At 43.4% G+C, this 27,614-nt stretch overlaps 1 protein-coding gene across 1 annotated transcript in view; it reads right to left on the reverse strand.

The window, feature by feature from the left end:
• Nucleotides 1-27,281, reverse strand: part of LOC131673096 (adenylate cyclase, terminal-differentiation specific-like) — a 71,952-nt gene extending 44,671 nt beyond the window's left edge. Inside the window, exons 1-3 of the mRNA XM_058950807.1 lie at nucleotides 27,137-27,281; nucleotides 22,386-22,635; nucleotides 22,156-22,271 (exon numbers count right to left, since the gene is read on the reverse strand). Coding sequence (XP_058806790.1) covers nucleotides 22,156-22,271; nucleotides 22,386-22,635; nucleotides 27,137-27,281 — 511 coding nt within the window. The remainder of the gene's footprint in view (nucleotides 1-22,155; nucleotides 22,272-22,385; nucleotides 22,636-27,136) is intronic.
• Between the last annotated feature and the right edge of the window lie 333 nt (nucleotides 27,282-27,614).

Consider the following 27,614-nt stretch of genomic DNA (forward strand, 5'->3'; position numbering starts at 1 on the left):
ATATATATATATATATATATATATATATATATTTGTTGGATAATACGCACTCGTCTTCATCAGGCGGAGGCGATCTATACTCGATCGCTATGACGCACAATAACCTGCCTCTTATTTTATCTCTCTCACCCTTTTTCCAGTCGATCCCTATTTTTTTTCTTTTTTTTCTTCGATTGCCGGCGGCAGCTGTCTACATACGAGCTCGTTTTTCTCAAAAACGCAAACTAATACACGTACGAGGCTTCCCACGCATTTCACGTCTAGATTTCGATATGGAAAAATCGGGAAAAAAGGGTATAATATCCTTTACAAAATCCACGGATGTGGCGCAAAGGGTTTTCGAACTGCTCGGCATAACCTTCCCGAGGAAACGCTCCAGTTTGTCGGCGAATAAAGCGACGTAGAAGCGAGAAGCCCATTGTTGACTGTCAAGCCGCATACCTGTGTACCTCTATCGCGCACCACCGCCGCTGTACGAGAAAGGTTGCCCCTTCTGGCTAATAGGGAGAGCGAGAGAGAGAGAGAGAGAAAGAGGTGTGCATAAGCTATACGACTGCTAACTGGGATTGAAAGAGTAAAGGGATTTGTATAGTTCAGCAGCTATTTAAAGTGTTCGTAAATTTAGCAATGCTATTAAAGCTGTCGCTGAAGAAATGTAATATTTTCAAGAAGTGGATCACTTTCTAACTTAGTTCTCAATTTGGTAAATTCAGAGTAACCAGTTATTTTTATTTCCTTTAATCCTCTTTATTATTAGCGCGATTTATGGACTGTACTTTTGATTCATGATAACGAATATTCTATTTTTTTCAATGGCAACGTAAATTAGCATGTTATTGTAGCAAGTTTGGTAGTAAGTACCAAACGATAACAATATTACAGGTGGTAATTTACGTAACTAGTAAATATGAATACATTAAAAATGTTATTCTATATTTGCTTACTTCTTGTTTGAACGGTTAAAATTTTCGTCAACTTGAAGACTTTGAGAACGAAGAATATTACTTTAAAAGCATTGATCCAGCGTCAAGCTAAGTATCATAATTAAATAAGGAAAACACATTGTCGCCAAAAATACAAATGAGATATGAAATGAATTCGTATATTTGGTCGAACGAAAGATGCTTTTCTAATATTTTTGCTCTACGAAAAAGGTTGACGAATCGTATTATAATTTAGTTGGTTCTAAAATATAGATAGAATTTTAGAAACAATGTCACTGGACTAAGTATTCGAGTTCTATGTAACTCGTTTGAGTTATTTATCCTTGCAAAAGGGAAAGCAGAGAGCTGACAGGAATGAAAATAATCGGAAATGTCAGAGGAGCGCCGCGCGCACCAGTCCAAGGGGTTAACAAGCCCATAGAAAAGAAAATGTTCGCACAGCTTGTTCAACAGTCGTCATCGGCGAATATTGTTGTGAAAGTGACTTTTGAAATTTGACAGAGATAGATATCTTGCGCCATTCGTTGTAACATTGTAGCCCCCATGGTCAGGTCCCGGGCGAAACCCTTTGTCGTGACTGACCTGCTCCACGAAAGCGCGACAAAAGGATTGCGCGGGCGGTGCTTATAAATAGAGCGCCGAGACAGTTGCATGCGAAATTTTGTGCAAACTTGCGCACGCACGCGCGCCTATGATTTACTGCGGCCATGCGCGTAACACTGGAGGGTAATGTCTTGAAATTTATTGGAGGACCTTCGCTCCAGATCAACGGGGTGAAGAGCGACGGAGAAAGGGTGCGAGAACTACGGAGTTTCACCGACGCTCTCGGCTGACCTCGATGCCGTTCAAAACTGCGCTTCACAAATGGCGCGTTACCGTTTTGCAGCATCTATGCCGCTCGTTACGCAAACAATGCCAGCGAGCGCAGCCCCGCAGCCTTGAAAACAACTTTTACCCTTTTTGATTTATTTTTCCGAGGCATATCTAAATTTGACTCGCTCGCTGATATACCAGAGCCGACTGCGCGCCACTTCCTACCGGGACTTTGACTAATGCCTCCCCAGCCTGCCAATCCTTTCAAGCTGCTTGCATATTCTTTTGTTCCTGTCGTGTGCCATGCATGTGTCTACGTCTATGCCTATTCAAATAAACTTTTACATCTGTATCTTGACGAAGCTGCGACCAAAAAACGCGTGCGATGATATCTCCTGTTCGGCCAACTCTATTCATTCTAAACACTTCAATTTATCTTCTGAATGAGTTTAAAAAAAGAGACTTACATGGATTTTTAAAGTTTCGAACGAAGAAAAACGTTTTTTCTCCCCGTTACGAATTTGAATTATATCTTTTAGAAGTCTAAAAAAAACCTTCCAAATCAAAATGGTTCGTAACAAATTTTACTTGGAACGGGACAACTTTATCGGAATACGAGTGGGATGAAGTTCGAAAATGTAAGCTTTTGAAGCCATTGCAAGAAAATCAATGAACGACAATCATCTCTGGAGAGAAAATTCACGAGGTCGTGTAGCAGCCGCCCATCTCTGTTAGAATCGAAAATCAATTCTCTCCGACAGCTAAACATGTTAAACACCAGAGCAGCTATTTACGCGACCCTTATTGCGTGTCGCCTACAAACTCCGGTCACGATAACCACGTAAAAAAGACGCCAGTGGGCAGACAGCTTGGAAGTTGGCCGGCCTACGATTTAGAGTAGAAACAGCATAGCAGATTAGAAGCGACGACACATAAAGCAAAACCAAAAAAAAAAGAGAAGGAACGAACGGAAGAGACAAAAAAGCAAACGGACTGCACGAGTGTTGCCCAAGGTCGAGACCGGTAAACATAGTCGTCGTCGTTGTTCGGTTTGCTCTGCGTCCGGTGTGATGAAGGTTTCCTTGGCAACCCCCGTGTTACATAGCCAATGAGAATGAGTCGAAGAAGAAGAAGAAAAAAAGAACGAGTCAACCTTGAGAGTTCCGCGGGATACTAGCCACCAGCATCACCAACCACCAACCACCCTGCTTTAACTACTACTACTACTACTACTACTACTACTACTACTACTACTACTACTACTACTACTACTACTACTACTGCGTTCGGTCTCGGAGTTCCAACAGTGACAAATCGCGACATTATAGCTATCGCAACTTTGATTTTTATCAGTATCTGGAGTCGTTGCCTTACATACTTGACGTCTCCTTTTTTACTTTCCTGTTGACGCCAAAAGTTTACGGCGCGAGCGGCCTGCATGCCTTTTGTCACTTCGCATGGTAGCAGCAGCTGCTGCTGTCTTCTTGTGAGTCAATCAGCGCTCGATCGGTTACCCGGAATTCAACGATTGTTCCAAGTGATTGTTATCGTAGATGCGCGATATATTGCCTCGATACTTTTGAGGAATATTAACGATTAACGTAAATAATGAGCTTTTTTTACTCGTAGATTATTGTTGATTTGTATTGTTGAATGAATATGGACTTCAACAAAAATGTCATAAGAGGAGCTTCACACTATTACAAAGTTTCGAATAATGGCAGTCCAGCAGTCAATTTCGACGCAATAAGCGGAGGGGGACAAAGTAAACTCAAATTCATTGAATTCTCAGAGGCAACAATACACATATTTTCGCCATACATCACGCGAATAAAAATCCTCGCTGTTTTTTCCTACCCATCAGTCAGTACGAGCAAAAGTCCCGCGCATATATATTTATATATAGGCGATGTGGCCAATCGAGCAATGACAATGGCCTCGTTCGAGATCAATAGAACAAAGCCGTAAAAGCAGGCCAGAGCGTCTCTCTGCACTGCTCTGATCGTAAATAGAATTTGGCGAGAAGCAAACGTCCCGATTCCTTTATTATCGCTTTTCCGCCTTCGCGCCTGTCTGCGCACGCGCGCGCGTATCCGTGTGTGTGTGTGTATGTACATTAGTTGCATTGTACTTCGACATGCAGGGCACCCTCGCGACCTCGCTTCCGCGATTCAATAGGTATTTCAAGGCCAGATATCGTCGCGAGATGGGGAAAAAAGCGTTCGAGGGGTGGCGACGAAAAAAAAAACGTGCGTATAATATATCCGTATATCCGAAGAGAATAAACGAGACTGAGATGGATTGATTCGGAATTTCGTTTGTCTTAACATTAATTTCTTTTTCTCGTTCTGCTTGTTTGTTTATCCTTAGGATCATTTGGCTTGCGGTTTAATCATGAATTATACATTGAACGTTGAATCAACGACACAGCAGCCGTTCTATACGGTAATCTTCAACAAACTTGACGGAACTCGTGGTTACTCAAAAATGTTGAATTGCCTCGATCAATTTGAAGCTATTAATAGAGTAATCAAATGTTAACTATATTGGAATGTTAGAAGATCATGAAAAATTTTAGAGGCCACCTGTTATTCTTATATGAAGCTCGACGCTCGTAAAATCAAAGTACGGAAGTAAGAAAGCAAATCAGAAGCAAGAGGAAATAAGCGTGACAGCTACTTTCGAGAACCTCTCAGTCATGTAACGCTTGAGTTGTCACGAACGGACTTAAGATCAAACTCGATCCGTTTGTCTTTCTTTCCAAATTACTGGGAATTCCAAAAATATATCTAACGAACGTAAAACTTAAGTTGAATTTCTTGACAATCCCATCAAAATGCAAATCCACCTCATCAATGCCAAATGCGTCCGATCAATAGAGCCTAAAAAAGAACAGCTCATATAAATTATCGTGACACGCGCGGGCCGCGTGAGTAATTAGTCGTCGGTATGCCATATACGCTCGCTTCTGCATTTTCTCCCTCACGCAAGTTGCAATTAAACGCGCGCTACGAAGAAAACGAGTTTAAACCGAAACTACCAGGGCGCTATTATGCGGAAAAAAAGAAATATGAAAAAGAAGCAGAAGGGATTGTCGTGGACTCCACGGTTTTTAGCTTATATGCATTTTAGGGCTATTAAACATAAATCGTGGAGTATCTATTCACAAGTGGGCAATTGCGCTAACGGCGCGAATCTTATACGGGCTTGCATTCTCAGTCCGCGCCGCATTAAATTGATCCGCTGAAGTCCTCATTTTCTACAGCGCACAATTTATAAGCTCGTATACCAGTATGTCTCCAAGAGTAAAATTTATCTTACTGGCTAAGCGACTGCTGAATTATGCACTGACGCCGAGTCGTTCTATTCAAAATAGTTGGCGAACCGTCCATCGTTAATAATGTTGCTGCTATTATTTTTAATAAAACAATTGAATTTGACAAATTCACTTTGTTGTTCAAGCCGAACGGTGCGAGTGTATTTACGGGCTGCTAGTTCGAAGCCGTAAGATTACAACTCTTGTGTGACGTTAGGGGTTAAAAAGGGAAACAAAATTGCGCGGATTACGCACTCAATCGAAGTAAATCAACGTGGCGCAGTCATTCGTCGCGAGTAGGGTGACGTGATGCAGTGTTAACTCTCGTAGAGAAACAAAGAAATCAGCCGAGAGTGTGTCGTCTCTCATCGTCGCTCAGGGGAGAGACAGAGAAACGTGAGTCTGTAACTAAGCGCTAGTAGAGAGAAAGAGAGAGAGAGAGAGAGAGAGAGAGAGAGAGAGAGAGAGAGAGATTCGTCCCTTCTGGTTTGAAACCAAGGACACGCGCACGCTAGAGAGCCAATTTGGAAGGACGAAAGAAAAAGAAAAAAAAAATGGTGAATATTTTAAGAGCGCTTTTGTAGTAGGAAAGTCGTCGCAGGGAGCGTATTTGCGCCGGTAACTCGAGCAAAGTCAATTATTTGCGCAAGTTTTGTGATATCTCATGCAAGAAATCTCCGCGCCGGGCGCGCTTAGAAAGTGAGCAGCAGCGGTACTGTAAAAAGAGCAACCCGCGGCGGCAATTTAGAGCAAGAAAACGAGTAAAAGAAGATATAAAGAGAGACTTAGAAGAGAGGGTTGCTGCTGCTACTGCATAAGGTCTGTGACCGGGACAGGATCAACGCACGGTGTAGACCTTGAGCCAAGCTCTTCTCGCTCTCTCTCTCTCTCTCTCTCTCTCTCTCTCTCTCTCTCTCTCGTTCTCTCTCGTTCTCTCTCGCGATATTCTTTAATCTTCGTCTCTTTTTCACGCATATATAGCTACCCACTTTATCCCATATATGAGTGTGCTGAATAATGTAGTACGAGATTAATATAGACGAGCAAAGGATGATTGTCGTGCGTGAGCGTTCCTGAAATGAATTATTGTGCCGCTTGTAGTAGCGTAAAAAAGTGATATTCGTGTGGCAAGCTTACCGTGAGTTATTTATGAGAAAAAAACCGGAGATTCGGCATTAGAACAGACAGAAATTGGAATAGTTAGTAATCTGATTTTGAAAAATTGAATTTGTAATAAATGCAGCAAATAAAGATGAGATTGCGTTGTAATATCATACTACCCTGATATCCATACAATAATCACTCTACGGTATTTGACTATCAAACGAGAGTTGCCGTAGATCGCAGTTGTATATTAGAAAAATGAAAACATTAATCTTCATTAAGTTGTGTACTCCAGTCACAATTATAACCTCTCCCGTTGATACATACTAATTAATAATATTCGTTTAGCGCTCGCGCGATAGATAAGATCACAGCAGTCATGTTCGTATGTAATTTGCATGATATTTGCTTTGGTAGAAGCTCGCGAGCGCCATGAAAATCAAATTTACAATCTCGGGTGATAAATCAGCTTCTGCTATTAACGCTCTTCGCGCATGACGAATAAAGACAGACAATGGGCGAAATGCATAATACATCTGCCCAACTTTAGCGCGCGGTCATCTTAACAAACAAACGTAATGAATCACTTTCCTGTGGCGCACGGAGAAAGATGCGACGGAAATTCACGCGCGTACACGCACGCGCATGTATATCGAACGACGCAAACTCGCTGCCTGGCGTGACCGTATTACAATGCCAAGTTCAACGCTTTCAAGCATGCGCGACCTTATCCGCTAATGCCACCGGCGTTTGTTTACGCTCGCTGAAGCGACTTTGTTGTTTCTTTTTATTTTTCTTTTCGCCTGCAATCGCTCAATTAATTGCTGCACATTTTTACGCGATAGCACGCGCGCGTACGCGCTTTTTGGTAAGCGTATCGGTTGATTTTCTGCATCGAATTGCTATGTAGCGAGAACGATTGCTTTGGCTTCGGGAGATTATAATAAACGAGGATGAGCTACTACTGGTTTCGCGAAATTTCGACTATAAGATAATCATTTCATGAATAAGCATCGGGTTTCGTCAGACTCGTAGATATGATAAGTTTGTTTGCACAAAATTACTTCAAGCTCGTACATACTTATTTTTTGCATTGGAACAAATGCATATTTCTTCATTGCACCAGTAATAAATCATCTCTACGTTTAAAAATTCAGCGTGGAAATTCGATACAAAGAAAGCCACCCGCGCGTCTCATACAATGCCCTTTCTTTGAAAGGGTGCAGTCGAACCCTCCATGACTCGTTGGAAAATCGAGGAAAAGCGCACGACGTAATAGGCGCGGGTGTTGCAGCTGCGGTGGGGCGGGACGGTGCAACAGGTCGAACCCTTCCGGCGTTCGCGCAGCGTGCAGCAGCAGCAGCGGCAGCAGCAGCAGCAGATAGCGCGACATTAAAATTATAACAGCTGCTGTTTACGCAAAAAGAACGAGAGAGCTGGGCCCCAACGTATATGCGGTCAGCGACCGGAGGTGTACAAGGCAGATGCTGTATTTTTCAATGTGAGGCAAGAAAGTTGCATGTTGCGAGAATGGGTTTCGTTTGACGCGTCAGTTGAGACGATGAAAGGGACGAGACTTTATTAGGCATGTCAATTTTCGTTCTATAAGATTCTCAATAATTCTTAAACTATTAGCTAACATTCAAATGAAATTTTTAAAATAACCTTGCGTTGTATAGGTCAAGATACACAATGCAGCGTTTGAAAATAACGTTTGTATTGCACTAAATTACTGGACAACAATTATGGAAATTAAATCCATCGCAGTTATTCATAATGCTTCGTCCGTTGCGCCTTTCAAATAACCTGATTGCCACAATGAAACTTTAATCTCAAAATGCTATAAACGCGATTTCGATACGATTGTTTACTTAGAATTATTTTACATTTCGACCTTAATTTCTTTACTGAACTGTGAAACGTTCAATAAAAATCATGTGCACAGCCAAACACACTGGACATATATTACGTATCAAATATTGGGACAAAGGGTTCCCTAAGAAGCGTTACAAGATGGATCGAACGAGCGTGGCGCGCGCGAGCGCGTAGGCGTCGCGTGCGCATCGGTTGCGCCACGCTTCGAGGACCCATCCGAGGTTGACATCTGCTGCAAACGGCGCACACGTGTGTCCGTTCTGTTACCCATTATCGAGAGAAAACCCATCCATAGCCGATTCTTTCGACTTTAAGTCCGGTCGCGCTTTCCACTTTTACGTAAAAGGGGTTTAGGCTTACGGGGGTATATCGCAGATGCAAATGTTCCTTTTGAATTTCGATAACAATAAGGAAGAAAGCGAGGGTTGGACATTTTTTGAAAACCATCGATCAAATTACAGGGTTTCTATTGATTATTATTCAATCCCTTGGCTGGGTATTTGAACATTTTTAGAATTTACGATGAGAAAACACTTGATTTAATCTATTATCGTGTTTATTTGCAGTACGTACTCAATGATTATCATTGGTAAAGCAAAATTTTCTTAAAATTCCAAATTTTTAGCTAAAAAAATCCGTTCAAACAGGCGGTTCATTCAAAACAACTGTCGAGGTAGTTCAATATTTGAAAGGGTGTAGAATAAAATCTTGATACACGCAGGCAAGTGAACAAATACACAAAGCCATCTGGCGCGTCATATAAGTCCTCTCAACATCATCTCCGGTAGCAGCGCCAGCGATATCTATTTCCAGTTTTACGCAAAAAGGGAAGGCTATAAAGGATTATGCGAGCGCTTGTGCACACATCCTTTAACCAATATAAGACGAAGGCAGATGCAAATGCCCATCACCTTCTATCCCTGCTCTATATACACGTCCGTACCCCCTTTTTCAGGTATCGATGTACGTTACGCTTTCTTCATTTCTGGGAGGGTCGCCTCTTCATAGGTAATAATCCGACGATCATCTGTCAAACGTTTTCCGGGAAACAGGAGAGGCGGACGCTGCTCGCTTGCTCCTTATTTCGAAAAAAAAAGGGTTTGCACAGCAGACCCATATACACGCACAATGGACCGCAGATGCAACCTAACGATTCGTTGCGTTGCGAGATCGTTTGCGGATATATACAAAGATGGCCTGCATCGATCGAGGGCAAGCAGCAACCTTATGGTAGCCGTTTTCGACACGTGCTTCTGCAGCCCGCGATGGGGTCCGCGCGCGCGCGAGCGTTATGCTTTGATCGACTTTTATTGCTGATTTTTGTGGATGATTTATTGACAGCCTTTGTTTGTCTCATTTTTCATTGTTCTGCGTTATATTTTATGGTTACTTTTACGCGTAAATTAATTATTTTAATACAGAAAGATGAAGTTATTATTTGATTATTACGTTATTGGTAGCTGCGTGCGTGCGATATTAAACGGCTATGACTGACTCAATAAAAAAAGAGAAAGATATTTCCTTCTTGGCACTGTAATACTTATATATAGTTCATTAGAAAGATATGTTGAGTTTCATTTATACAATAACCGATTTTATCAATATTAAATTTAAGATATTTTTTAGAGCAAATAAAAAATATTAATGCAAAAACTGATGAAAAAATACAAAAGAATAATCTACATTATTAAATGTTGCACGAAAATGTTTTTGTAATTTTATTTTATTTTCATGATTTCATGTGATCTTTTTCTTTTAAGCAAAATGTAAACCATCAAATCCCGAGCGTGTGTTGCCCATCAAACTCAATCACCGTATCAAAACGATGAAGCGAAATCCTATAAAAAAAAAGAAGCAGGCAGTAAGCAAGTTGCAGCTGTGGAAAAGGTAGATCCTCACGAGCATGGCTATAACGTAATACTAGGACACGCGTCCCCTCTCTCTTTTTTTTGTCGTTCGCGTGTCTCTCATGGTGCCAAAAACCCGCTTATTACGTCGATCTAACACGCAAAGGTTTCTCCCGTATGTGCGTGCATGTGTGATGTCCGGATGGTATGAGTGCGGTAAAGAGAGAATGAAAGTAGCAAGCAACGTAAGCCGTGATTGACGTACAATTCATAATCTCGGACGGTCAATCGATATAACCACGTGGCAGCGATTGTACTTCACTTCCGGTACACACGAGGGTGGAGACTAATTTCGGGAAATCCTCGTATTGGACGGTTATCTCTTATTGGTAGAATACCATCGATGAGATTTTTCAAAAGCGAATATTCACTATCAATTCGAGTGAAAAGGAAGCGAACGATGGTTATATAAGTTTTGGTGTCAAATTTTTTTTCTATAGATATTCGTTCGATTATATGTGTATTATGGGTGAAAAAATGTGTTATAACTTACTATTAATATAGAATGCGCTTGAACGTCTCCAACATGTACTCACCTGAAACATAAAATATCATGCAATATATAAGTTACGGCAGATCTTCAATAAAGATACTTATGAATTTCGTTCGAAAATCATTTCAAGCCTAACTTGTATTAAATCGCACCCTAACATTTATATGAACTGTAAGCCGGCAACATCTTTTATAGATCAATCATACATCCTAGCTTCTCTCTCGTTTTTTTATCCATCACTTGAGAGTAAGCATACCCCTTGAAAGAGCAAACAGCTGCGTGGTGATTGTTAATTCAAAATGCGTATATAGACAAGCACCTTGTACATAAAGCGACAAGCGGCTGTGTATACTTTAGGGTGTACCTGAGCAAAGTGCGACACGACGGTGTGACGCGTGGCGGCACACGCGAATAACCTTCCTTCCAAGGATCTTGTGCATGATTTACGTAACAGATGTGCCTTAAAAGCGAGGGACGGGCGCGTGGCAGTTTGGCGTCGAGACGAGATCTTACGCGCGCGCGTACCTGCGTCAAAAGCGAACTTTTCGGGGTATAGCAAAGGCAGACTCTGTGACCATCGTAAATTACGAAATTGATGGTTTTATTTAGGAGGGTCGTAACATCATTTGTGCGAGTTTTCAAGCAACGGCACAGTCACAATTGTAAAAGACCTGCGTAACTAATAGTGTAAATAGTCTTGTATCTCACATTGTCATTTGTGTAATAAAATTTATTCTACAAAATCATTTACAATAATTTTGATAAATGCGAACTGTGGAAGTTCAAGAGCTTCCTTTTTGATACTCAGTACCATCAGATTATGAAATTATTTAAGAAAAAATTTTCTTTTCCTTCACATATACACATGTTTCATCAGACTTATTGAAAATGCTCGATAAACCATTTTTTGCTTTAAAAATAAAGATAAAAGAATCTATTCTACGAAATAAAGGTGATGTGATTTTTTGAAGATAAATGTATACGGTGACATTCTTTACCATTTCATGATTCGATATATCTGACAGTGGCATTTCTTTTTGAAATGATATTGCCTGAATATCACCCAGAACAAGCAGTAAATTAGACCATAATTCTATCAGACAAAATGTTATAGAAGTTACGAAGCGGTGCATTGCATTCAAGTTAACGCATGTGCTTTAGTTTTTTATTAATAATATTAGTATAGTAAGATTTTTAATGGCTTTTTCAGGGACTTTTACAGTATACCACAACGCCATTGCTATATTTTTTCGATGGTCCTATAGAGCTCAGCGACATCTGTCGTCCCTCCGATGTGTAGGTGTACTGTCAACGGTCATCGAACAGCCATCTATAGGTCCCAAAATAAAACCTCCCCTTGGACCCATCTTGAAAATTTGAAAAATACCTCTACGAAATCTTCCTTACCGACTTGAAAAGATACATTTCGTAAAGTCGTTTTCATAAAAAAATGAAGTTTTGAAATAGTGCCACACATGTAACATGTATTTGTTCTGCCCACAAGAATTTTGGGTTGTCAATTTTTCTGAAGAGGTTAACAAATCTGTTTACGAAACGTCGAAAAGATTGTTTTCTTTCCTTCTTTGCCAACACGTAAAGCACCGCTAAGCAAGCCACCCAAAGCCTTCCTCAACATTCGAACAAGCTCACGCAAGTATTTTAAAGCAGCCCTACAGCTCACGCGAGCTTCGTCATCCAGCCCAGCGAGATTTAACTGCAGCCAACCGTCGCGCGCATATTACGCAAGCGAAAACTCGCCGACACGCAACGGCGCCTCGACTAGCACACGCGCCCAGCCTAAAGAAAGCTCGCGAAGATCATCGTCGGCGGCTTGCGGAACTTATACCCCGGCGCAAAATCGAGAGGGTAGTCGGTAAAAAAAAGAAAGCGAGTATATCTCGCGTGTGCGCAGTGACGGTGCAATGCACCCCCGCGCCGCCGCCGCGTGTCGAGAGAAATGGATCGATCGGGGCCTCGGGTATAGTGGCGCCGAGGTCACCGGCTCGCCTTCAGCCTCGCACGCTCGGAGTAATGACCCTCACCCAGTGCAGTGCAATGGCACCGGGCGTCTGGCGCGCCGCCGCTGCTGCCGCCGCCGCCGCCGCAGCCGACGACGACGACGACGAGTGGGGCGCACTCGGCAATTGTTATACGTACGCTCGGGGTGGGGTTTATATTCAGCACTGTATGCGTATATACGTGTGTACGTGTGTCTGTGTACCTATGTACGCGCCACGCTGAATTGTTTAACACCCGAGATGGTGTGAGTACGCCATTGTGACACGGTCGATTTCATTTTTGTGCTCGCGTATACGCGGCGAACACGCGGGCAAAGAAGAAAAAAAAGGGGGAATGCCAAAAACGAGATGTAAACGCGCGCGCGCGCGAGGGAAATCTGCGCGCACATAGAAAGGGGTGCCTCTCTGGGCGCGTCGTTTAGATAAAAGCGCAATTATACGGGAATTGATGGTTACGCTGAATTGCTTTCTCGCTCGCTCGCCAGACATCGTTTCAGTCTATTTATTAGCCGGATTTTTTGTGTCTAGGATCTTCTCGAGAGATTTAAAGTTAAATTTGTTTCGACGTATTCTTAAAGCTTCGTTGCACTTTGATTTACGTTGAACAAGCCAAGCTTCGTGACTAATTTCGATATGAGTCACGATTGAACCAGCAATCATTAAATGCAACGAAATCACGTATATTCAGCGTCAACTTGCACCACCCCGTCGTGCGATGACAATCAGCTTGACAAAATTGCGGGTAAAAAAGGAAAAGGAAAAAGAGAAAAGAACCCTCGTGCGGCGCACGCCCGCGAAAGCAAGCAAGCCGCACGGAGAGAGACCTTAAACTTGCGGCAGGAGGGGAAAGTCGAGGTTAACGTACCACGTGCACCACCCCCGCACGCAGACACACACACACACACACGCAGACAAAAGTAGCAGGATGGAGCTTGCGCGCTGTAGCTTGCAAGTGAGAGTAGAGAGAGAGAGAGAGAGAGAGAGAGAGCTTGAAATAGCTCAGCAACCAATGCGCTTGCGGTATGTACAGAGCAAGAGTGGGAGTTACATAGAGAGAGAGAGAGAGAGAGAGAGAGAGAGAGAGAGAGTCATGTCCCTTTTCGCGGGGATGCGTCAGACGCGGATGTATATGTACTATATACTAGAGGGTGATTTTGACGGCGCAGACTACGGGGAAATATATGGTCGTGAGAGGCATTGATCGCTTATTGCAAGCTTCATACACTTTATTGTTGCAACGTAATATAATTTTCTTTTCGTGCGTTGCATTATATCACCGTCGATATTACTTTCGTTATAGCACCTATCAAGATATATAAAACTTTTATTCGGGCTTTCATTCCCGTTTCTCCATACGCTGTAACTCGTATAGCTGCTGTATGGGGTTCGACACAAATTACACAAGTCGTTCACCGCAAGTGATGAACGTTATATACCTCTCGAGACAACCGTTTATGACTGTATATATAGACGAAGTAACTTTATTGGCGGCACGTGGTACTCTTTCTTTTTTCCTTCGTCGCTACCAACAGCGAGCGCGAATTTCATAAATCTTTATTATGAGAAAAAGTCGCTTGCTTCCCGATCCTTTTTTTCTTCAGAAACTTTCGTGAGATGTAAGAAAAAAAGTCATCCCTTGCTGTTGCCTACTAACCTCATAACAGGACGCCAAATGGAAAAAAGAAAGTCATCAAATCAGAGAGAGAGAGAGAGAGAGAGAGAGAGAGAGAGAAGAATTCAATCAGGCAACCCCAGCCCACGGGTCTACCCCCACGCTTTTCGAGTTGCCATTTTCCAGGGGCGCACGTATACAATCAGTCCACCCACTAGCTACGGCACGAACGAAATATCTATATGGCGCTTGCGGATGTCTTTGTCGTCTAGCTGAACGGGGAAAGGGGGGACTAGGTCATTCCTCCTGGATGGGGCGGGAGGGGGGGTACTAAACTGAACCCCCTCGTACGGCTACGTGGGCATTCCCCGTTTAACAGGCGTAGACGCGGGGCTTCGATAACTGCGAAATACCTCCTCTTGTTCCTTGTACGGTTGATGCATTTGCTATTGCGAGCTAGTAACGCAAGCTGTTACAAGCGCTGTAGAGCAGCTAATGGGAGTTGACGTATAGCGGTAAAATTAATTTGCATTTGAAAAAAAAAATTATCGTTGGAGAAGAAAAAAGCATTACGAATGATGTTTATGTCATCGAGTTTTTTCATTTTATGCAACAATTTGTGGCAAGATTTCTGAAGTATTCAATAAAACTTAAATTGATAAAGTGAATTCGGTAATAACCGCTTCTTAAAGTATGGAAATATCAATTATGAAGAGTTATTTGCTACAGAATACTCGTTGAGCGAATGTATAATATAACGACCACAATAAGGCTGAGGCGTTCGGTAAGATGACACTCGCGCCAGGCACGTCACTAATCGATACACAATCGATTATTTTTTTCCGTTCGAGGCGAGGAATTCTCATTTGAAACTGTATGGTCCGTCGCGAGTCATCGAGATCGTTAAATTATTAATTTACCGAAAACGAGTGTTGAAAGAACAGACTTATTAATATTCGAATTATTTCTCAAATGACGATATTTACGAGTTATTACAATGTGAAAGACAGATAAGATTCTGGAACACCTTTGAAAAATGAATAATCGCGCTAGAATTGTACGGAATCGGGCCTGATGTTTTTTTTTCCTTTCAAGAGCAAACTTTACAAGGTTAAACACAAAAGATTAGCTTTTCGTAAAACTCCAAATTGGTAACCTTGACTGATAATAACTCGAACGATCGTCTTGGTAGCTTTGAGATAATGCTTACATATTCCACGCCTTCATCGATCGCCTTGTCAATTTCTCACGTTTTCGAGTACTAAAGAGACACGATAATGTTTGAGGCACGTATTATCTATAGTGATAATTGAATTTTCAACGCGCAATACGATGCCATTTTACTTCCTATATACTTTTACGTTTGACATTTGTATAAGAAGCTTTTGGCCGAAACATATGTGCCTGTTGACTTTTATTTTCATCACACTTTTACGTCATTTTCATTCTCTCGCGTATCACACGTACGTCATTAAAGAAATAAAAAATGAGAAGTCGCTCCGTTTTTACCGAGTCGATTAGCATAATTATCAGTTCGTTCCATTAGCAGCGCAATAGTTTTTTTACGATTTTGCATCAGTATCTCCAGTTGACACTGAATTGTATCAGCTATGCGAAACAAAATAAATAAAGTGAATCCTAATGAAATCAGTCACCGGACGTCTATCCATATTATATCTTGTAGTCTACTATTCTCTGATTACTATACGCAATACGTAAACGTATGTCCTAGCTGACTCATTTTTATTTTTTTTCTCTCATCAACATTTGATGTCTTCCGGTTTGGAACACACATCACCAACTGTGTAGTGATCAGCTCATTTGGATTCTGCGACAGTGTTGGGAAGGTCAAAAGTAATTTAAACAAGTACAAGAGATTCTATACTACAATAAATTGCTTCCTCGTACAAGCATTTCTATCAAGGTGACGTAGTTACAAAAAATTAAGAAACATTTTAACTTTTACGGTGCCGCAATAATTTCATCGCTTCGGCTTTTTGCGTAGAGCGAGCGAGAGACCGAACGAGCGAGCAAAGCAAAGAATTTTCCCACAAAACGACCTCAATTACCGCGCGAATCACAACATACTTTTCCTTTCTCCACGGCAATAACAATTTTCCAGCGGCAACAGCAGCAGTTGTGCGACAGTGAAACCACCGCGGCAGCATAGCAGTGGCATAATGACGCTCGTGGAAAAAGCGTTGCACTCTCGCTGTACACTAGCAGTAGCCATGCTGACTCGTCTGGAACGAAAATGCGGCTCTCCTCTCCTTTCACGCAGTGAAAGCGCATGTATGTAAGCTGCACAACGTGCGTGCGCGTGTGTATATATATATATATATATATATATATATATATATATATATATATATATAGGGGAGCGACATTGCGGGGGAGGTTGGAGAGTACATTGCTGCTGCTGCTGCTGCTGCTGCCGCTGCCGCTGCCGCTGCCGCTGCTGCCACCGCCACTGCCACCGTCACCGCTTGCTGCGCTCATGGGGGGAGAAAGGTCTACTGTCTGGCTGCGTAAAGCCTCCACCTGACGCACATTATATGCGCCTAACTGTTTTGTTTACTAATGGGATTTGTGTGAGCCGATAAAACGCCGTTCGCCTGGCATCTAAAATCATCGAATCAATTTAAACTCGCGAGTGTTTATCGTCGACGTAGCGAGTGGTTGAGGATTTTCGCGTTCGAACTAGATCGAACGTGAGGCCTTACAGGGACAACGTTTTTTCGATGACGATAAGTGTATCGTGATAAGGATGAAAAAAAATGAAGCAATACAAATGACTACGATGCTGATGAGACATAGCTGTGCCACAAGACTCTGTTTTCTCGATCATTTGGGAGTCATGCGCTGTAGATTACAAGCCGTCAATGTAGAAAACGATGAGCGTGAATAATTTTTCTAACGAGCGTTAGATATAAAAACGAAGGCCAATGTCGTAATGCGCGCACGCGATCATGAAAGCACGTGTAGAAACGTGGCCGATTTTTCCGGGTTTTCATCATCATTCGACGATTAATGCACTGGAACTCTGAAAAACTTTTTTGCCTGCTGACCTTGACACTCAACACCAGCTAGCGCGGAAAGGAGATGGAAAAGCCGCTTTATCGCTTCTGTTTCATAATAGCCGTTAGATCACAATGTTGGAAAAGGCAGAATCGACTTATTGCCTTTGCTTATGCAAAATTTTGACAACTGGGAAAAAAAAATGTGACAAGAAAAAAATAAAATAAGCTAAAATTGAAATTCTTAGGAAGCAGCCCAAGCGCGTGAATCACAATCTTGGTTCAGCAATTATTATGGAGATATTGTTGAGTTAAGATCGCATTTTAATCCGAACCTAGACGACACTTTCTGAAGGATCGGCGACACTGAAAAATTGTCGGAGATCATTTTGTGCGTGTCTCGTTTGCTTACGTAAGAAAACTGGCTGTGTGCATCTGTGTCGCTTCGACGAACATTTCATGGGCCTAAAAATACATTATATGTCGTGGCGTTTATCTCCAAGCCGGGAGAGATATGGGGGTACACACTAGGATGATGCACTTGGACGATGCACGTGCTGCCTAACATATGCGCGCACGGCTCACGGAAATGGGTGACGACGCGAAGGCTGCATTCTCTCCCGATAATCGTTTGTTTGCTTTACAAATAAAGAAGAAAGAAAAGAAGACGGCATTTTTTTTTACTTTTAGTTTCGGCTATGGAATATTTTTTAATGTAGTTGACAATAGTTTACCGGTGGTGAGCAGAACATGTGTCTATATTTTTCTTAAAAAAAGCGCGTTCTTAACATTTTTTTCACCGTGAAGAATTGACATTGAAATACATTTTTTATTTCATTGAATTAATGTTTGCATTCGGAAAGACTGTCAATGAATTTATCACTTTGAATACGTGATGTGCATTTTTAAATAGTTTGATAATCCAGAAAAAGAAGATAGATAAATAGTATTGTAACGATTGTATAACTCTGTTGCAACGAAGGAACGTTGATTACTTATTTGCTGTGCATATTCCAATTGGCAAGGTAACCACGAGAAGACAAAATTATGGAAAAATACTTGTAGCTACGTTAACGACAAACGAGTTTTTAAACAACTTTGATAAGATTTGAACTCCGCGCGTACGTAGTGCATTTCATACATTTTAAAAGTAGAATCGACCTTGTTATACAGCTTCGAATAGCAATAAATTAAAAAGGTGGTGCGCGAAAATATTGTCGCAAAAGTATTATCCGCAGTCGAAACTATTTTGATATTGATGCGCACACACCATATCAATCGAGTGTACACACTATTTGCAGGGTAAAAAATGCTAATTTAAAGAAAAAAGGAAAACTCGAGCTTAGTCGCGTTAAATGCTGAGCACTAAGCGTCTCTCTCTCTCTCTCTCTCTCTCGGAGCTTTACATGCGCGCGCGAGCTTTGACGTTTTATCGGCGACGGAGGCCAAGGCTTCGGTGACGTGTTGCCGAGCACTCGAGACCCGCCGTTCAGATTATATTTGCTGCATGGAACTCATCGTTTTGCAAGTCTGTTGTACCGCTGATCTCCGCTTTTCTGCAAACCGATAATGAAATCCACGATCAAATACGTATCCGACAGATGTTGCCCAGTATTTTCTTTTTTTCCTAATAAACGCACGTGTATTTTTGGCGTAAAATCGCTCCCTGCCGATTGCAACACTCTCAGAATGTTGTGATAGTTATTCATAATTTTGTTAATAGCAAAGTCTAGCGCACACATTCGCACAGGTTAAATGCGTCGTAAGTTTCAGTCATATCGTGACATAATTACATAATCGGCAAATGACTTAACGTCCTTTATACGGAAAGTCAACTAGTTTACGTAAAATTTGAAATCCTATATACCACACACTCGCTTCGCTATTCGCATAACGTATGTTTGGGGAGTGAGAGGGGCGGGGGGGGGGGGGGGGGGGGTATTGATACGTAAAAGAAAAAAGAACAAGCATCAAAATAAAAGTGCTGCACAATACAAGACAATCATCAACGTGTGCGCGATAAAGAGGCGCGTGAGGAAGAGAGAGAGAGAGAGAGAGAGAGAGAGAGAGAGAGAGAGAGAGAGAGAGAGAGAGAGAGAGAGAGCGAGGAGGGGGGAGAGAGTAGCGCATTCACAACGAGCAGCTAAATATAAAGAGCGCGATGACGCTAGGGGCGACCGTGACCGTGAAGGATTCCGAAAACTATCGGGAAAAGCAGGTGTGTGCGTGTGCGTGTGTGTGTTTGTGTGTTTGTGTGTGTGTGTCGCAAGTGCGCGCGCGTTTCACTCTCCGTGTGCGCGCGAGTATAAACGCGCGAGCGAGCGCTGCGTTCCGAGGTCGCCCGTGAATATTCCTTTCTTGCGAGCGCCAAGCGCGTCCTTGCGCGAATTGATGTGCCGAACGCTTCCGGTATGCGCGATGAGCGACGCTCGCGATCTTTTTTTTTTTTCTTCTTTTTGTTCTCGCTTGATTTCGCTCTAAAAACGCTTTTGCACGCGACCATTGGCTAGCGACAAATCTGATTAGTTGAATAATTATGTCAGTGTGTTACGAAGACGAGTCGCTGATGATAATGCGATTTGAAAAAGTGGGAGTGACAATTGTCGGCATGTTTGTGCGACAAGTTATTTTCCTTTTTTTCATCTAGTAAGTAGGCGAAAAGTTCCGATGGGTCGAGTATGTCGCGCGATATGTCAAGGCAAAGCTTCACTCATGTTTCCAGTGAAAATGAACTTGAAAGTATCGGGGAAAAGTTGCGATGGCTAATAATAAAACATCGCGCCGCGGCTTTTTGAAAGTTCGAACTTGTTATTTTAACATTCAACTTTCTTCTCGCTTTTTGCAAGCATTTGCGAATATTCCATCGTCCATTTGCGCCATTAGTAAATGCAAGAGAGAATAGTTGTTAAAAAAACGAAGCAGATGTCGACACAGAATTGCACGCATGTTTAAGCAGGGTTTCTTTTTCAAATGCATCGGCGGACAAATTATTGATACATGGCTGCTGTTATTAAATAGCGTTCAACTTTTTTACCATGAAATGTCGGTGCTACACCTTGATTAATTTTTGAATATCCTTCAGATTGTAAATACTGACAGTTGATATATTATGAAACGATACAATATCCACTTATTACCAGTTGATAAAATAATGCCGACAGTACTAATGAAAATCTCATGAAAGTTTCAACGATAAAATCTCTCACTGGACATAATCCAGCCGAAAAGCATACCAATCAATAAGTCATTGACGTATCAATAATGTCAATAGCGACAATAAAAAAAAAAAAAGAAAAGAAAAAGACGAAGATGAAGGAAGAGGCGCTGAAAAGCGCAGCGAAGCCCGATCGATATAGACGGTCCGTAAATAAGCGAGGCGCCGTGCGCGCGCGAGAAAAGTGATGCGAAGCGAGCGCGGCGCTCTCGATCTTCGTTGCATTATCGTATTATCGCGCACGGTCACGACAACGCGCGCGAAGCGATAACGCGCGGTGCAGGGCAATCGAATGCCGCGTCGAGCCTCGGATTCCTCGTGTCTCCTCACGCTCCACGGGCTCTCGAGGCGCATCTCTCTCACCTCGCCCAAGGTCACCTCCGCGCGCTTTTATCTCTCGAAGACGCGCGCAACGCATGGCACATTTTAAGCTCGATCGAGAAATCCTCGCCGCGCGCCTCCTCGCCTGAGAACAATGGGGCGGCGCAATTAGCGCGCGCATGCCACCCGAAAGAATAGGCATTATCGTTCCCGACAGCAGCATGAATTAATAAGCGAAACGTCATTGCGGAAGCACGTGCTTCGCAGTACCGATAACCGGCGAGCGCGAAAGCAAGACCCCCGTAATAAAATTGCCGCTCGCTTCTTCTCTTTCTTTTCCCGCTCGCGGAGAAACGACGTGCGTGCTTGCGTGCGACAATGACACAAAGGAGACTGTATAAACGATAAGAGATTATTTTCGTTGCTTTGCGCAATCGATCCTAAATACGCGCGCGATATTTCCAAGCTGCTGTAAATATATACACAAACGCGGAACAGGTACGTGTATATACATGTATGTAACGGACATTGACGTGATGTGATGACCTCGACGAAAAACGCGCGTACAAGCTCAATGTCAGAATCGCTACCGTAATACTCGTACGACCCGCAGGATTGCCATCGGCTCCCATTTGTTATCCTTTACTCATCACGCCATCAGAGGCTTCCTTGTATACACGTGTTTCTTATAGATATAAGCGCTCACCCACACGCGCGCGCTCGCCGATCAAAGGAGCCTTGAACGTGACTCTTTCTCCGCGGGTCATTTGTACGACTGATTTCTCATTCGATGATGCTATTGCCAGAGTTGCCAAAGTTTTTCCCGATTTCACGTATATTTATGTAAGTGGATAGTTTTGTCATTCAATTCTATTTTGGAATTAATGGAAAAGAAAACAATTATTTACAAAGTTTATTTTGTTTTAGCGATGGCTATATAGCTCACTCACGGGTACGACATCTGGGATGCGTGAAAACCAATTATTGGTGACTAAAATACTTATCAAAACAGCAGTCTACAATCGGTATATTAATCATTGACATCAACGAATGCATCAACATTCAAAGCATTCTAATTCGGTGAACATGTCGTTCATCACAGTCGAAATTCGTTGAAATACGTCGCACGTATATTTAAAAATTTCCGTAAAATTTTCAAGATTATCGATAGCAAAAAAGAAATAATTCTACAGCTGGTCGATTATATAAGTGACCTTGAACTTTCTTCCAAATAGGAAAGAGTAAAAACACGGCCGATGTATATTCCATTTTGATTTCATCAATTTTGTGGTAAAAAGACTTGCCGTTGAAGTGCAATCAGGCAGAATTTCAATTAAAATTCCATCAATGGCTCGTAAACGTATGAACGCTTTTCAGGTGAACCTACATCGGTTTGTAAACGCTTAATATTCTTAGGTAGTAGTATGTAGTTAAGAACTTTGTTAATCAACATTCGACAATTACATCTAATTATACGGAATGTTATATTGTGATAGAAAAGTATAGGAGAATGAAGCTCACCTAAGTCAGGAATGGAACTAGTCGGTTCCTCGTGATGTCCCTTTCCTTCCGCGGAGCTCCTGGCTCTGGGTGGAGGTGGTGGGGGCGGTGGTCGCATGCTATTGTTGGAGGTCGAGCTGACAACCACAGACGGCGGCGCGTTACCATTGGCACTCACTGTCCCCGAACTGGTACCTTGACCCTGCTGCTGCTGCTGCTGCTGCTGCTGCTGCTGCTGTTGCTGCTGCTGCCTCTGCTGCTGCTGGCTGCGAGGCGCTATCAGCACCGTTTCGCCCCTTCCAGCGGAAGCTTGATTTTGCGGCTGCTGCTGTTGGGTGACTGGCGGATTTTGATTCTGCTGCGTTTGATTTTGTTGCTGTTGCTGGGTCGGGGGTGAGGGTTGCGGAGGCCTCGGACACCAACCGTGCAGTACGCGGATGGCACTACGCACCTCCGCCTGCAGCTCGGCTGTACGGTCGCGCACGGTGTGAGCCACTTTGGCTGCGGTTATCACCCTCGTGGGGGTGACGGCTCGACTTTCGAAGGGCTTGTCACACAAAATGCACGCACACACTCTCTTTCTCTCTTTCTCTCTCGCTCTCTTCCTCCTCTCTCTCTCTCTCTCTCTCTCTCTCTCTCTCTGTCGCGCACAAATACACTTATGGGTTCCTCAAATGTGCCGGACGCGCGAGAATGTGTCAAAGAGGACAGATTCGCGGAATCATCTTTGAGCGAGTGGCGCTCTTTTTGTCAACACAGTCTTCGGCTGCAGTGTTTTCGAATGAAAAACGATTTCGGCAAAGAAACCCTGTTTTGTCCTGGGCAGCACTGCGCTCGAATCTAGAAACGGCAATAACAACCGAGCATCATAGTCACTGTCACTTTCGACACTACGCACCACTGTCATCAGCACGCGAGCGGCACATGTGCACGTGAGGTAGTATATAGTAGCCTTGCTTGCTCCGTTATACACTTTTACGTATGAGGTTAGTCGGTTTTAATAGCACTTTCGTCGTCGTAGTCGTCGTGATGGGGATTCTCGTGTTTTGGTTTCTTCTCTACAGCTGTCACTCGAACTTCGGAGCAGCGACTTTTATACTTTTACACTTTCCTGGGTTTGTGTGTGTATACAAAAAACGACGTCGTAGATAAATACTTGCGAGACGTCGGTGATGTTTGATTGCTGACAAGATGTATATGTATCGATAAATAAATATATATATATATATATATATATATGTATATGTATATATAGATGCGTAGGCAATACACTGTTATCACGTATATAAATATTATATATCCCTTATTGTTGATAGGCGTGCTTCCCTTATACTCGTTAAGGCTACAATGTATATATGCTTCATTAAAATATATATATATATATTGATATATATGATTGTATGCTTTGTTGTTGTTGTTGTTGTTGTTGTTGTTCGTTACGAAAAATTAAAAACCCTCTATGCATAAAATATACGTTTGTCGCTATGCTTATGAATATATACGGATGCGTTGATATATACTGGTTTGTTTGTGATTGTGTTGAGTATATGATTAATAAAGACACTTGAATAGATCTCTGGTTTGTTCTCGCACTGCAACAAACTATCGTATCGTTCCGCACTGAAACTTATCCGTCACCAAGTGCTGCACAAATTTGGCCGAGTGTGTGGTGGTTCCCTTTGATAGGTGTATCGAACGTTTTGCGTGACAATAAAGATAATTGCTCGTGCAATGCAGTGATATGCGACGAGGATCGGGGATGACAAGAGCGGGCGCGCGAGAAACAGAGCGAGAGCGAGAGCGATGAATCGCCTCGCGCGGCCGAGCGCTCTTTGGGCTTCCCGTATCGTTTCTCGCGGGACGAAAACACACACATTCACGCACACACGGCGAGATAGAGACACACAGAGCTCACGCCGCGTCGGCGGCTCACGGCGCAGTCGCGTTCTCTTCTCTCCCCGCCAGGCCGGCCCGCCAATACACGACCCCACCACCTCTCGCGCGCGCCGCGCCGCTCCGACTCCGCGTAGCCAGCCGTGCACTTGAAATGCTGAGCTGCCCCAACGTTGCGTCTCCACACGAACACGTGCGCGCGCGCGTGTGCGTGAATGCCAGCCGAGTGTGCGATGTCGGTGTGCACGCACGACTCGTAATCCTTATCTGCTCTTCCGTCTCGCTCGCGCGCGGGCTCGGGCTCCTTTTCTCTCTTTTCTTTTTTTCTGTTTTTTTTTTTTTTTTCTTTTTTTTTCCGATGCGTTATTCCTCTCTTTTTTAGACTGCCTGCGTAACTTGTCGATGCTTTCGGGGCTTTCTTTCCGAAGATGCGCTTCGATAGGCCGTAGCTGTGGTGCAATCGACTGTGCGCGACGATCAAAACAGATAGCCTAATGTGCTTATTGATTTCCAACAAAATTATAACACTTATGTCGTGCTCGTCGTTATGTAATAATTCTTGCGGTTACGTACGTCAATGCATTCGTCATTTTGAGCGATATGCAAAGTTCATTTAGAAAAGAATTTTTTTTAATATTCCTAGAGGTTGTAAAACGGATGATTACGGTATTGTATAATTAAGGTTTCTCATGGAAATTGAAACTGAACGACAGAAAGTAAAATGAAATTAGCAACTCCAAGTTTTCACTCGAATTTTCTGTTGAAAGTAAAGTTTTACTTCTTACTCGAGCGTAATGAATCATTTCACTGGTTGATTTTTTTTGTTTTCGGTTGGACTTTTTTTCCTTTAATAGCCTGAGTTTCTATTCGATTCCCATTAGTCGTCGACCTTGTCACTTTTTTATCGGTCACTTTTTAAAACTTTTTAAAATTGTTTCGATCATTGCTTTCTATTTTTCCGAGACACATGGAACCAGCACAAAAACGTGACGTTTTATATAAATTTCCTAATAACGAAAAAAAGCACACCTACTTTACATGATAAAGCACTTATATAAGTATAGTCACAATGAAAAAGGGGCATCAATATGCGCGTACGCATCTCGCAGTCCAGGCGCTTTATTCAAGTGCATCCACAACAATGAAACGGATTTGAAAAGCCGGAAAAATCAAATGAAATTTTTTTTATGTACGAGCGTGGAAGCCTTCGAAAATGGAAAATTGGCGCGTGCGCGAGAGACACGGAGGTTTTCGCGAAAGTGAGAGTTCGTAGCCGCAGGAGAAATTCATCAACTCTCTAAATAGAAATTCGCGCGCGCGTTGTGTTGCGTTTCAAGCGCCGAACGATTAAACAATATTTAGCGTTAATGCAATTCGCGCCAGCCTGAAAATGGCAATGGCATTTTTATGCTGGCAGATCCGAGTTGTATCAATCACACCATAGCAGCAGTTGTAAATATTCCATTGGGAGTGCGATCGGTCCCCACGCAAATTAGATACTATCGCTGGTTCTCGAGTGATTATCAACCGTCGCATGTTGGCCCGATAGATCAATGGATAAGCGGCATATAAAAATTAGTCATTCGAATTCAAGTTCAGGCGTCAGCTACTGCATCATACGGCTGTTCTATTGGTCGATAATAAACAATGCCGTGCATCTGAATGTATAACAAACGCCCTTCGCCTTGAAAAGAAGGCACGATTCCACGACGCACAATGCAGTGTGCTGTGTACACATTACTTAGGTATATACGAATGTTAATGGGGGATGAGCAGCGGACGCACATTCGACGCCGAGCTTTCCTCTCGCGAGGAGCCCGTATAACCACTCGTTTGTGACTTTTTTCCCCTGGTCGCCTCGCGAAGATGCACTCGCGCGTCTCTTTCACTGCGCGTACTGCCGTTTTACGATGCTCCTAATGTTCGCGACCTCTACTCTTCTGAGAGCGCGCATCCTCCAAGGCCAATTTTAATTTTTCGAAATAGCTTTGGCTCCTTCTTACAACTCATTTTCAAGCAAAACTTTCTAGCTTTCGTATTCAAAGTGAAGCAGCCGTTTAACGATTAATAAATGTACAAGTTGGCGAAGCTGGCCGCCGTTATTTCCGGACAAATCAAATTTCTTCAACTCGGCGATAGATTGCAGGCAAAGCTTTGCGATTGGCGTGGAGGAAGACGGGCGGCAAAAAGGCCTCAGCTGGCAAACGAAAAGAAGGCAAATGTCGATAACCCATATTTAATTTGATATTCCACGATGATGGTCGCCGTCGTCGGCGGTGCGGTTCGTATCTCGGCATTGTTTCTCGTCGCGTCGTCGCTCATCGCGGCGCGATAAATATTAAAGTGCGCGCGATAAAGCGTCGCGACCCGTCGACTCCAATTACCCGCTCGCATATAGAGAATGCGTCGCGTGCAGTGTACAATGCACTTTGCATTTTTCGCGACTTATGCTGCTCACGCGTGCCGCTCCGTGTGGGCGCTCTCGATCGCGCGATCTCTCCGCGGGCTTCTGTGCGATATGCGCGCATGCGACTCTGTGAGAAATTAGGGTTTGCACGCACAGTCAAGTTGACGCCGCGAACATTGAGATAGAGAGAGAGACAGATTCGACGGGCTGATACGAGGAGTGACATTGAAATCGATATTTGAAATGCGTCAGTGGTTGCACGCGCGTATTTTCATCAAACAAATATAACGAGCTCCAACTTTTTCACTCTAAATATCCAGAGTGAATCTTCAATGAAGCGTTGCCACGATTCAATAATGCGGCGAGTGCTGAATAAACATTCGCTTTTAATGCTTCGCAACGCAGTGATAATTGCCACGGATACACTCGACGAATATATACATTGTACGGTAAAGCACACAATTTCGTCGCGAATCTTAACGAGCTCTCTTATCTATATCATTGGCCGCATGTATCCACCGGCAAAGAAGAAGAGCGACTTTGGGAAAAGTCGCCTCACTAATCGGATATTCCTTGGAACTCTCGCACGAGCGCGCGTCGCTTGCCGCCGCGCGAAAATTACGATCGAACTTGCCCCCTTGCAGGGGGAAAAGCTGCGCGGTTGCAATGGCAGAGTGCAGGGCTCTCGACTGCAGCTCGGACAGCCCTGCTGCTGCTGCTGCTGCTGCTGCTGCTGCTGCTGCGGGGTAGCGCTAGAGTGCTGCGCAGTCGCGCTATCACCTGGCCTTGTCCTTGAATGCGGCCCGTGAACCCAGCTCGAGCACTCGCTCGCTGCTCGCTCTCCCATCGCAGTACGTGCGCAAGCCTTCTTTCTCCGCGTGCATATGCTGCTGCTGCTGTTGCCGCTGCTCGCTCGTGCCTTTATCGATCAGCCCCCGCAATGCCCCGCCGATGCATACACGCTCCGTTCGCCCGTGGATGCGTATAGATGCGCGCGCGATGACCGCGATTGACGCCTCCCGCTCGTACTGGCGCTTGTAACTTGGCAACTTGGCGCTTCGTGCCCCCTTGGGCTTCAGGATATATATGCACTTTGCGCGTTGCCGCAGAGCTTCGGAGAGGGCTGTGAGCTTCTAATTAATTGAGAGCGCCCACCTCGCAAATCGAGTTTATACAACGA

This window comes from Phymastichus coffea, unplaced genomic scaffold (assembly GCF_024137745.1).
Source record: "Phymastichus coffea isolate CEN01 unplaced genomic scaffold, Cenicafe_Pcof_1.1 PCOF00168, whole genome shotgun sequence".
NCBI lineage: Eukaryota > Metazoa > Arthropoda > Insecta > Hymenoptera > Eulophidae > Phymastichus > Phymastichus coffea.